The sequence below is a fragment of the Pelophylax lessonae genome (assembly GCF_965119305.1).
Source record: "Pelophylax lessonae genome assembly, chromosome: 3".
NCBI lineage: Eukaryota > Metazoa > Chordata > Amphibia > Anura > Ranidae > Pelophylax > Pelophylax lessonae.
Window position 1 is genome coordinate 362,580,025 of NC_138770.1, and position 13,612 is coordinate 362,593,636.

Here is a 13,612-nt window from a genome sequence, read left to right on the forward strand (position 1 = left end):
CTTAATGATTTCATCTAGGTTGGCCCCAAATAGACGATTCCCCTGAAAAGGGAGATTGGTCAAGGTCTTTTTGGAACCTAGGTCAGCTGACCAGCATTTTAACCACAGCACACGTCTGAGGATCACTGCTAACTTAGATGCATGCCCTAATAAGGGAGTTGTGTCCAAGGCTGCGTCACAGATAAACCGTAGCCCTTGTATGATCTGTTCTATCAAATCAGATGTCTCCTGGGGAATATCTTTTCCCCTAAGATCTTGGCGTACCATTTTCGCCCATTCCGTAAGTGTCTGGGAAACTAGACCAATAACAATTACTGGTCTAAATGCTGACCCTATCAGAGAAAAGATAGTGCGGGACTCTGCTTCTATCTTTCGATCCACCGGATCCTTAAAGGACGAAGTGTCCTCCACTGGAATAACCGTGGCTTTATTCAGCCTGGAAATAGGCGGATCCACGACTGGTGGTACCGTCCATTTCTTAATGATGGATTCCTCAAACGGATAGCGTCTAGCAATACGCTTGGAAATAGTAAAGGTACGTTTAGAATGCTCCCATTCTCCTTTAATCTGATTACCAAAACATTTAGGTACCGGAAAAGCCTTCGCCATCTTGATGGGCTTATTAGTACCGAAAGGCCTCTCTGTTTCAGTTGCCTCTGCCGGTAAAGCCTCAAGTTTTAAGGTTTCTTGCACTGCCACAACTAGTGCGTCCACCAATGCTTCTTCCTGAATTATAGCAGGAGAAGAAGCGTCCTCCTCACTGTCTGAGGGGGCTTTACCTGGGATAACAGCCCTTGCAGAGGAACCTGCAACTGCCGTGACCATCTCTGAATCTGAGTCAGAGGTGTCAGATGGTATAGGGGTAGGCGGGGGTCGCTTCCTTGACCCCCGTCCCTGACAGGCCGCCTCCACCCGAGCCACCATAGACTCCAAAATTGCTGTAAATGACTCTATACTCTGTGCACCGGCGGGTCCCGAGGCCCCCTCGAGGGAAACAGGTGGGGGAATATGTGTGGCAGGGTCCATGATAACTCCAGTTACTTCCTGGATAATATAATTCAAAAAGAAAAAAACTTTTTTTTTTTTTTTTTTTTTTTTGACCCCCAGCGCCACAAAAAGCCCCTTAGTGTTACCTGCTAGGGATCCCTATCGATCGAGAGAGAGAGAGATAGACCCCCAGGCTCACCACTTGATGCTCAGAGTTAAACTGCAACAGCTTACAGCGCTGTCTTGACAAACAGGAAGTCTTTTGGCTGGCTGCCCAGGAAGAAGGGAGGCGGCTCCGCCCCTCTGCACGCCTTCCGGCGCCTCCCCCAAGCTCCACGAGGTGTAGGATCACCTCAAACATGGCCGCCCCCATGCTGGAGACACGAGGCTACGCCAAAATGGCGGCTCGTGCGATCCAGCAAAAAAAATGGCGGCGGCCTGTGCTGACTAGCGGTGTGCTGCAGGCACACAACACTCTCTCTGCATGGGGATATGGCGTGGTTGGCGGTACCGGCCCTGGCGGACCGCATGGCCGTTCGGGAGGCCTGCTAATAGCTGGAGATCTGATTTGGAAGGCAGTCTACATGTCCGTGACTTCTGACTGGTAGGTAGCTTATACTTAACCCATAAGATTCCCAGAATGCCACAGATTACATCTTTAAAACATGTATACAATAGATTGTTAGCTCCCAAACCAAGCCTCCTGGCTTTTTGCACACATAAAATCACACTCAAAGTAGGAGGATTTGTGACATGTTATAGGATAGAAAGAACTCTTTCTTACCATACAGAGAGGGGCCCGCGTTCACCACAAAACCCGTCAGGGAAAAAGGGGGAACATACTACTCACCATACCGGAACCAGGCGGGCACCAACTCCTGACAGTACCCCTCTCCACCGGGGCGGGAGGGCTGTCGACCGATACGGACGCCGTGACTCATGGTCTTTGGCGTTTCAGCGAGACGTTTAACTCGCGGGTTCAGTCCTTTTAATGGGACTTTGTCGCGGCCGACCCAGCGCGGAGCTATGGCCTGCACGCGCTCGTAGGCTGAACTGGGGTGACCACCGGATCTCAACATCCAGCCCGTCGCCCAGTTCAGCTTTCTTGCTTGAAGATCTCACAGGAACACTGGAGAAAAAAAGCTGTCTAAAAATCCTTTTAGAAAAAAATTCTTGCCAGGACCTAAGATCCCAGCAAGGTATCTAGGTCCTTACTCCTAACTAGACAGAAAATAACTGATTTGCTGAGGCAGAGAGAGAGAGGATATACCCTCTGGGACTGCCCCTAGGGTGTGGCCAGAGCTTTTTAATTTCCTGTCTAGTCCTGCTCCTGCGCCGCCCCTTGTCTTGATTTCCATGACAAATTGATTGAAGGCTGCCGTATTTAAACCCGACTCTAGGTGGCAGTCCTTTACGCTTGAGAAAGGAGCCGAGTGCGCATGCTCCGAAACGCGTTGCCTCATTTCCGGGAGCCTGCGTTCCACTGCGGCTTCCGGTGTTACCAAGTCTCCGGACCAGCTTCCTGTGACGTCACCTCCGGGCCGGTGGACGGCCGGATCGTGCGGCTGGATACGCTGATACACGGACTGAAGCTTACCCCAGTGTAAGTTATTATGTAAAACGTTGTGCAATAAATTACTTTGGCTTACTACATGGCGCCTGTCTCTCTTCTCACTTCTACTAGCGGATTCCTCTGAGTTACTCCCGCCAGTGCAGCCTAGTACTCAGCCATTTGGGACAGTTCCTAACAAGACTTTGGAGACATCCCCTGCATCCCTTTTACAGCAGTGAACTTTTTCTCCCTTCTTGCTTGGTCGGAAGCGCCCAACACCCATTTTCTTTGAAAGAGAATTGGGGTCACCAGGTGTGCTATAGGGAATCGGAGTCATAAAGGTATGACATGGGGGATAGGGGTTAGGAGTGTAACAGGGGTTCGGGGTCACCAGGTGTGCAATGAGGAATTGTGACCCCTTGGTATGCCATGGGGGATTTAGGTCCCCAGGTGTGACATGGAGGAACATCATGGTCCCCAGGTGTGACATGGAAAAACATCAGGGTCTCCGGGTATGACATGGAGGTGCATCAGGGGACCCTGGTGTGACATAGAGGAACATTGGGGTCACTGGGTATGACAGCATGACATGGAGGAACACGGGGGTCCCTGGGTGTGACATGGAGGAACATTGGGGTCAGTGGGTATGACAGCACAACATGGAGGAATATTGGGGTCCCAGGATGTGACATGGGACAACATTAGGGTCCCTGGGTGTGACATAGGGGGGACATCAGGGTCCCCAGTTGTGACATGAAGGAATATGGGGGTCACTGGGTATGAAAGCATTACATGGAGGAACCATCAGATCAGGGTCACTGAATATGACATAGAGGAGTTTTTAAACCCTTCCCTTTTTATTTTATTTTTTTTTTTTGGGGGGGGGGGGGGGGGAGGGCACGTGTAGCTGGTCTTGCCTAGGGCATAAAATAGTCTAGCACCGGCCCTGCTGATTTGGATGTAAATACCCTCAAATTAAAGCTGAAAGTCTGCAGTTAAAGCACATCTTGTTAGTTTAATTTCAAATCCATTGTGGTGCTTTATAGAGCCAAAAAGATTAGAATTGTGTTGATGTCCCAATATTTATCAACCTGACTGTATGTGATGCGGGAACCAGCGCGGGTCCCCGCATCGCATGTCTCTTGCAGGCAGTTCACACTGCCCTATGTGAACTGCTGCGGGTGTCAATACAAAGATAATGACACCCCCAGATGAGGTCGCAGATCGCAGTGCGAACTGAGAAATGGTGCAGGAATCTGGTGTGAACACTGGTGTGACCCAATTCCAGTGAGGACCAAAAAATTTTGGTCTGAATGCGATGCGAATTCAGCCATACAGATTCGCACCACACAGACATCGCATGTGATTTGCACAGCAATGCAGTGCGATCACATGCGATGTCTTACATCGCAATAGTGTGAACCCAGCCTTAACAACACAATGGAAGTGCAACAGACCAGTGTGAAGTCATATGTAGAATTTAAAGGGATACATTTTTATTGAGCTTTTCTTGCAGTAATGGCTCACAAAAAAATGTATATTAATTGATATCAACTAAAAAGTCAAATATTACACAATTATATTAAAAAAAAAAAAAATATATATATATATATTGTGACAGGAAGTCAGGTAAATCTGGGAATGTAGTCACAGGAAGGAGATACATTCCCACCTGCTTTGAAAAATTCACTGATACTATAGGGTGTTGGCTGCAAAAAGAGCCAGCAGGAAGTTGAAAACCATTCAGCTGTTCAGAATGAGGAGATCAAGGCCTCTATAATTTGTCCAGAGAAAATCTATTGAGTGCTGCCTCCTGTCGCCGTGTAGGCTGGGAGAGGAGGACAGACATACGTGTACCTCCCGACGCCGTGTGGGCATGGGAGAAGGACTGCTGCCGCCTGTCGCCGTGTGGGCTGGGAGAGGGGGACAGTCGGATGTGTGCCTCCCGACAAGCTGGTGAGCATGGGAGAAGACCCCCTAAAGCGATGTGAAGCTAAGGAGGGTAACCACGAGTGAAGACGTCTCAAAGGTGAGAAGACAAAGTGTTCCATGTGAAGAGTGTGAAGAGAAGTGTTCCATGTGAAGAGTGTGAAGAGTAAAGGGACCTGTTAAATGAACTGTGTTCAATGTGAAGAATCTGAAGAGTAAAGGATCCTGTTATAAATGAACATGTGCTGTGTGAAAGAAAACAAAGGGACATGTTCAATGGACAATGTTTGTGCTGAGTGAAAAGCAAACAAATGGACATTTGAGTGTCTGCTGTAGGATCAGCAGTGTCGGCCCAACAGTAGGTTGGAAAGACTTCTTAGGTAGGTTCCAGCGTGAGAAGGTAGCCGCCCACAGAGGCAAGGATTTATTTTGTCTTTTATTTTATTTTGGCTGTTTTGATGCTTGCAATTGTGTTAAGTAAATTGCATGAATAAATCAGTCTTGTTTTCAACCTCTAATCGGCTATCTCTGTGAAAACGCACCCCCAAAGGGGTCACCCATACGCCTACCACCGAGCTAATCCCTCACATATGGTGGAGGATGCGGGCATAAGCAGAGATCCCTGCAAGGAAGTGCAAATGTTTGATGAACTTTATCTGGTGCATGAGATTGCACAATCTATGTGTGCAGGAGAGAAGATCCTGACAGAAAAAAAAAAAAAGTGTTTTAAAGAGACAGCGGTCTCAAAATTATTTGATGAACTTTGTTGTGTCTGGTGCAAGTGACTGCACAAACTGTGTGTGCAGGAAAAGAGATCTTGCAAGAGAGAGAAAAACTACATGTGTTAAAGAGACAGTGGTCTGAAAATTTTTTGCTGGACTGTGAAAAATTTGTGGAGTTATTGAAGATGGGGCGATCCAAACGCCTGAAGAATGCAAAGATAGATGAAATGAGAGACCGGATTCTATGGATGGAGGGGATGTTACCGTCTGAACCAGCCCCATCCATGCCTAAAGAGAGTCTACTAAAGAGGAAGGTTGTTGTCCCTAGCAACACTGATGAAACTGCTATGGAGACGCAGTGTGCTCAGATGAAAAGTAAACTCAAAATGGGGGAGATGCTGAAACAACGGAGCTTTGCAGCTCAACAAAAGGCTCATCAAGAGAGCATGGCAGGCTGGAAACAGAGACGCCAGCAGCCAATGGAGGCCATCGGTTTGGAGGAAACCGAGTATGTGTGCAGGGCTGAGTTGGATGCCTTGCAACGGAAAATGGAAGAAAAGGAACAAGCCTTGGAATTGCTTAAAATGGAGCATAGAAACTTGCAGGAAATGAATGAACTACTCAAGTCTCATGTGTTACAGTGGGAAGAATCCACTGCTCTTCTTTTGGTCGAGTTGCAAAAATGTCAAGACACTATAAAGGAGAAAGATACCATCCTCATGGAAAAGGAAATTGAAATTCAGACTTTGCAGAAGCAAAGCATGTGTGAAATGTTGGAGTTGCGTAATCAGCTGGAAAAAAGTCTTCAGTGTTTGGAAGCTACAAAAATAGACCTGCAGGAGTCGCAGGAACAGAATGTCGCTCTGAAAACGACATTGTCTCTCAGCGACAATGAGAAAAGTGAAAGAGAGGCTAAATTACTGAGTACTGTGTATGAGCTCACCACTTTGAGCAATGTGGTAGATGAATTACGTGCAGACTGTGAAAGTTGGAAAGGTGAAGCCCAACGTTTCCAGCAGCAGTTAAAGGAGAAAGAAGCCTGTGTGGCAGAATTACAGTCTCATTCCCAGAAACTAGCCAATGAGGTGAAGGCTCTTATGCAGGGAAAAGAAGATTGTGAACATAAGAGGGAAAAAGTAGAGGCACAGCTTCTGGAATCGCAAGTCAAGGTGTCAGAAGGTGACCGATTGTGTGCTAAGCTGTCAGAGAAGGCAAACCGACTGCAGGTTGAGTTGGACAATGTTACAAATCAGCTTTCTCAAGCAGACAGCAAATCTAGAGAAATTGCGGAAGATTTTTCTATCTTGGAATCGCAGCTGCAAGACACGCAGGAACTCTTACAGGAAGAGAGGTGTCAAAGGCTGAGTTTTAGCACAAAGCTCAAACAAATGGAAGATGAGAAAAATGGCTTCCTGGAACAATTAAAAGAGGAGGCGGAAGCAAAGAAAAACCTATCAGAGCAAGTCGCAACATTGCAAGCTCAGATAGCGGATATGAAAAAACGCATGGAAGAAAGCGTTGGTTCATTACAGTGTGTTGAAGATGTGAAAAAGAAGTTTGATCAGATGCTTGGTGAAGAGAAGACTGTGTCTGCAAAATATGCAGAAGAACGCGCACGTGCAGAAACGGAGGTGCGTGATAACGAGAGCAAAGCCCTGTTCTTGGCTCGCTCTTTGGAGGAAGCTCTAGAGTGTAAGGCTGAACTAGAAAGTGTTAAACAGCTGCGTACAGTAATGGAAGAATTGGTCAGCTCCAAGGATGATGTTGTGAAAAGCGTTCAGGAGCTAGAAAAGTCTAAGCGAGCCTTAGAACAGCAAGTAGAAGAGATGAAGATTCCGTTGCAGGAACTGGAAGAGGAATTCCAGGCAACAGAGGATCTGTCCCAAAAAGGGGATAGTGTGCCTGATGCAGTTTTTAAAAGGATCAGTGTTTTGGGGTCTGTCCTGAGTGAGCCTCAGAAATGTGATGACACGTGGCTTGAATCACCCCTTTGGAATAAACCGTTCCTTCAAAAACTTCAAGCATTGGAAAATGTATCATTAGAGCTTCAGCAAACAAAAGAGTTGTGTAAGAAATGTGATGATTTCTCAGTTCAGGCTGAAAACCTAGTGGAGAAAACTAAGGCTGTTGGTGAAAACGTGAAGCAAATGAATTTCAAGTGCCTTTCAGGGAGTGTTTCCAAAATGGAACTGGTGAAAGACGGGTGGCAGAAGTTTGATCGTGATCTTGAGATGCATTCCATGTGGAATTCAGATAGAGAAAAGGAACTAGGTGACTTTGAGCGGTCAAATAGTTCAGCAGAAAGTGCATTGAAGAAACCTGTAAAAGAATGTGTTGCAGTTCCATGCTTCTTCACTGATGCAGAGAGGAGGTCTATAATGGATACCACCCAGATCGCTGGGTTCAACTGTGTTGTTGCCTTTAACCCCTATGTTGGTGGAAGGAAAGTTGATGATGTTCTGGTTGGCTACTTCTGTGAAGAGTTTGGCAAGAAATATAAACTGAATATCAAATCAAATAGTAGGCCTTTACTGCGACTCGCTCAGGAGGGCGAAAAGTTTAAGAAGTTGATGAGTGCAAATGCTTCAGATCTGCCTATGAATATGAAATGTTTGAATGATATTGATATCTCTGGGAAAAGGAACAGGGGTCACTTTGAAGAAATGTGTGACAGCCTGTTGTCTCAATTGGAAAATCCTCTGCACAGCATCTTAGAGCAAGCAAAGCTCAAGAAGGAAGATCATTCCCTTTTACAACAAAAAGTCAATGATTGTGTACAGCTGTATGGAGAGGCAACTCAAGTCACAGAGGGATGTCAAGAGTCCCTACTTGGAACAAGCCTTAGTGAAGCAAAGGTTCTCAAAGTTTTGTGGAAAACATTTATGGATTGCAGAGAGAGGCGTCTTAAGAATGTTGAAGACATTAAGACTAGCCCAATTGAGTTGCCTATGGATCACGGTCCTCCATGGTGGATTGGACAGACGGTTATGAGGGACAAGCTGTCTGACATTTATGAGAAAGCTGTCAATGAAGATGACAGAAACGAGAAGGAGCAAAATTATGCCAAAAATGCAGTTGAAGAATGTGTATATGAGATGAGAGACAAACTGTGTGGCATTTATGAGAAATCTGTCAGTGAAGATGACAGAAACAGTTTCATCCGGAAGCTTGAGGATAATAGGAGGCTTATCAGTGAGTCAGCAGTGCCTGACACATGCGTGCCTGGAAATATGTGTCCCAACCCTAGGGTTGAAACAAGAGGGGGGGGTATGTGACAGGAAGTCAGGTAAATCTGGGAATGTAGTCACAGGAAGGAGATACATTCCCACCTGCTTTGAAAAATTCACTGATACTATAGGGTGTTGGCTGCAAAAAGAGCCAGCAGGAAGTTGAAAACCATTCAGCTGTTCAGAATGAGGAGATCAAGGCCTCTATAATTTGTCCAGAGAAAATCTATTGAGTGCTGCCTCCTGTCGCCGTGTAGGCTGGGAGAGGAGGACAGACATACGTGTACCTCCCGACGCCGTGTGGGCATGGGAGAAGGACTGCTGCCGCCTGTCGCCGTGTGGGCTGGGAGAGGGGGACAGTCGGATGTGTGCCTCCCGACAAGCTGGTGAGCATGGGAGAAGACCCCCTAAAGCGATGTGAAGCTAAGGAGGGTAACCACGAGTGAAGACGTCTCAAAGGTGAGAAGACAAAGTGTTCCATGTGAAGAGTGTGAAGAGAAGTGTTCCATGTGAAGAGTGTGAAGAGTAAAGGGACCTGTTAAATGAACTGTGTTCAATGTGAAGAATCTGAAGAGTAAAGGATCCTGTTATAAATGAACATGTGCTGTGTGAAAGAAAACAAAGGGACATGTTCAATGGACAATGTTTGTGCTGAGTGAAAAGCAAACAAATGGACATTTGAGTGTCTGCTGTAGGATCAGCAGTGTCGGCCCAACAGTAGGTTGGAAAGACTTCTTAGGTAGGTTCCAGCTGTGAGAAGGTAGCCGCCCACAGAGGCAAGGATTTATTTTGTCTTTTATTTTATTTTGGCTGTTTTGATGCTTGCAATTGTGTTAAGTAAATTGCATGAATAAATCAGTCTTGTTTTCAACCTCTAATCGGCTATCTCTGTGAAAACGCACCCCCAAAGGGGTCACCCATACGCCTACCACCGAGCTAATCCCTCACAATATATATATATATATATATATATATATATATATATATATATATATATATATATATATATTTTTTTTTTTTTTAAACTGTCATTTTTGGTACCAGAATTTCCATTCAATGCACTTCTGCACAGTACCGTTTTTTTTTTTTTTTTTTTTTTTTAAAGCTTGGTTCACATCGGTGCGATGCAGGAACCCTACGAATTCTCTGCAGGTTCCCGCATCGCACCGGACTCGCAGGCAGTTCACACTGCCATATGCGAACCACTGGGAGTGTCCATACAAAGTTAATGGCACTCTCAGATCAGTACGCAAACTGTCCGTTAGGATAGGAATCAGATGGCATGGGTCTGAATGCGATGTGGTTCTGGTGCGGACCAGAAAAAGGGTCCTGCATGAGTTTGGTCCGAATGCGATGCAAGTTCGGTCATACAATCTGTATGGAAGAATTTGTATTGCACAGACATCGCATGTGACCTACACAGCAGTGCGGTGCGAATGACATGCAATGTCTGACATCGCTACAGCATGAACCGGCCCTTACTCTCTATTGCAGTGTCACTTCATTGAAATCTATACACTGCGGTGCGGGGTGATGCACAGTGTTAACATCCACACATATGGCATTTTTATGCAGCGCACAGTAACATGGCATATAATGTAGCAGGGCACATAGAAAGCCTTTGTATTTTAGAAGCTAATCTATGCAAAACATCCTCAGTGGATATAGTGTGAATGACCCCCCAGAAAACCTTTGTATTTTAGAAGCTGATCTATGCAGAACATCCTCAGTGGATATAGTGTGAATGACCCCCCAGAAAACCTTTGTATTTTAGAAGCCGATGTCTATGCAGAACATCCTCAGTGGATATAGTGTGAATGACCCCCCCAGAAAACCTTTGTATTTTAGAAGCCGATGTCTATGCAGAACATCCTCAGTGGATATAGTGTGAATGACCCCCCTGACAAGCCAATCAAACAGAAAGCAGTCCTTCTTACCTCTTTCAGGAACTGTTCAAACTGCTCATCCAGCTCCTCTTTAGTCAAGCGATGGGCCATAGCTGCTCCTGTTGGTGTTCCGTAGGCCAGTACTAAGACCTAAACATAGAAACACAGAACAATAATCTTCCCATTTACCTACTATATGTGATGTTTTCACTTGTTCGTTTTTCTTAAAATTCAATAAAGATATATTGACATTAAAAAAAAAAAAAAAAGAGAGAGAGAACTCCTGATAACAGTGGACCAGCGAGAAGAAGCACATGTAATAAGTACAGTCTATGTAGCGAGCAGAGGAGCCCTTCTCACATGACATACATACCTGTGTGTGTGCTAAATCCGGACACCGAGGATTACAGCGTGACCCGACAGCTGTATACTGGTAACCGGGGACAACACTTCCCTGCCGCCTGTATTCCCGCCCACCCAACCAATACAACCTCTTCACCCAACCACCAATAGGAACGCAGGATCGGCCGCCCGCCTCTGCTGACGACAGAGAGTGGCGAGTTGTGATTGGCTGCCGTTGTTGCACAGCTATGCCTGTTGGATTTTACCAGTGACAGACGGTTGATGGCTGTGATCATGTGATCATCGTATTAGAATGAATGAAGTGGCGCGAGCGATGTTCTATAAGCAGCTGTGCCAGCTTACCTTGGATCTCATTTTCATTTCATTGGATCTCAAGATTCATTTTGTATTCATTTTTATTATATATGTTATGCTCAGTTGTTATTTATCTGTGCAGCCTGAGCTGTAGGGTGATGATTTTAGGTCAAAATAAAAAAAATGCTTCTCAACTGCATTGATTGCTGTCTTATTTATTACAGTTACTTATATCCAGTGCCAGGAGAAGGTCATCTAAAACCCAGGGGGGAAAATGCCAAAGCAGGTTACAAAATGCAGTGCGATTGCAAGAATCTGGCTTGGCAAACAAAAGTTACCTGCATCCTTTTTGTGCTGTGCGGTGCGGTACGAATTGAGCCCAAATGGACTCAAATCACACTACAAAGAATCGCATGTGATTTGAATAAGAATGCGGTGCGATTCCTATCCGAATCACATGCGGTGTCCGCACAAGTGTGATCCCAGGCTTACTAAAAAAAAAGTAGGGCATATTCTAGTGTGAACTGCATTGTTTGAAATTCTTTGATTTTACAATATATATGTACTGGTGTGCGCTGATCAACGCATGCCAGCGCATCTGTCGTGAATGGACCCTAAGGCCCCTTTCACACTTGTGCGACCTGAAAGTTGCACGACTTTGACACGACTTCAATGCGACTTGAAGCAGCACCTGTGTAATCTTGAGGTCTATGGACCTCAAGTCGCATCAAAGTCAGACCAAAGTAGTGCAGGGACTACTTTGAAGTCGTGCAGATAAGATCGGTACTCATTGCAAATCATGGGGTACGACTTGTTATGCGACTTTGCAGTCCCAAGTCGCAGGATAAGTCACACCAGTGTGAAAGGGGCTACATTCACACATAGACAGTATCAGGGCTGCTGTTAGAAATCAAGGGGCCCCGTACAGCCTATATAAATTATTAGTGGATACAAACACAGAACATAACAGAGAACCTGTGTGAAATAGCCCTTTTTAATGGTTTTGTACATTTTTTTAAATTACATTAAAAAAAATATATATTTTTAAAATGTTAAAATGTATTACAATTTTAGTTTACAATTCTTTAAAAGGATTCATTACATCATTTAATTATCTTTTTTTTTTTTTTACAATTTGTTATTTTTCTACAGCACATGGCAGCCTGCAGCGCTGTGGGGGTGGGGAGGGGAGTAAAAGGAGGGCACACAAGTGGGGCAGCACAGTGAAAGAGGGGCACATGGGGAGGGGGGGGGGATCAGAAGCAGGTAGAACAGGGGAAGGGTGATGGGTGTCGGAGAAGTAGTTACAAGAACATTGTCGTGTCTCTCCCTGCAGCACCTGAATGCTGGCAGGAGGGGGAGAAACTGGCTTTCAGCTGCTGCAGAGGGCTGCACAGGGTATCCTTCTGTAACTGCCCGACTGCACTGATTCTCCGTGCTGCTGGGGCCCCCCTGTTTGCCCGGGCCCCCTACAGAAGGACTGGTGGTCCCCCCCCCCCCCCCTATGAGCGGCCCTGGACAGTATACAGGAAAATGTATAGAGAAAAGAAGGCAGGGCCTGATGAAAATGTTGTGTTTATGAGTATGACATCACTTCAACTGATGGAAATCTACTTTGCAAACCTTGTTGGCATCAGTGGGTTGACATATGATTAAAAACATTCCTTTTTTTTTCTCTAGTATATTGCTAGTATATAGTTACAATTAGGTAAAAGAATTGCATCAATCCTATTTTTTTTTTTTATTTGTATCAATTTCTGTTTTTAGTTGTATCTATTTTATTGTTTACATTTTTTTAAGGGTCCTTTCACACGGTCCGTTCCGTCGATGGAGTCCATTCTGTTCAGCGGGGGATCGATCCGCCGATCCCGCTGAGCAGGCGGATGACAGCTCCATCTCCGCTCTGTGTGCAGAGACGGAGATGTCAGTTTCCCTGCTGTCCTCTATGGGGAGATCGGATGAGAACGGATTGCCTGTCCGCTCTCATCCAATCCGATCTGATCCACTGGACGGAGGGAAAGTAGGGTTTCCATCCGTCTGGATTTCACGGACAGGATCGGATAGCATCGAGTGTCAGTGGACATGTCACCGCTGACATCCGCTGCCCCATAGGGATGCATGGATCATCCGGTCAGGTCCGCCTTAAAAACTGACAGGTGATATGTCACCTTTCTATTGCCCATTTTAACCCCGAAAAACACCCACTACCATGCCACAGCCACCTGCTTTACATTTAATTGTGGGAATGGTTGAGAAGCAGCCCTACTCATATGAATAGGTCATGTTTGATGGCAGTACTGCCCACCGAACACACCATAGGGTATCAAGTTGCCACAGCTGAGAAGCAAAGCACCCCCCTGTTTGGATGCCTTGTAGTTTAAGGTGGGCTTAACCACCTATTTATACCGCCCCCTGGCTGCAAAGAAGTGGATGCTGTTCACTTAGCAAAGTGAATACTACTTAACCATTTAAGGACCAGGCCTATTTCTGACACTTGTTTTTTACAAGTTAAAACCAGTATTTTTGCTAGAAAATTACTTAGATATATATATATATATATATATATATATATATATATTTTTTTTTAGCAGAGACCCTAGACAATAAAATGGAGATCGTTGCAATACTTTATGTCACACCGTATTTGCGCAG

General features: G+C 45.4%; 1 protein-coding gene across 1 annotated transcript in view; it reads right to left on the reverse strand.

The window, feature by feature from the left end:
* Window positions 1-10,448, reverse strand: part of CEP162 (centrosomal protein 162) — a 332,984-nt gene extending 322,536 nt beyond the window's left edge. Inside the window, exon 1 of the mRNA XM_082249677.1 lies at window positions 10,355-10,448. Coding sequence (XP_082105803.1) covers window positions 10,355-10,414 — 60 coding nt within the window. The 5' untranslated portion in view covers window positions 10,415-10,448. The remainder of the gene's footprint in view (window positions 1-10,354) is intronic.
* Window positions 10,449-13,612: the final 3,164 nt, after the last annotated feature.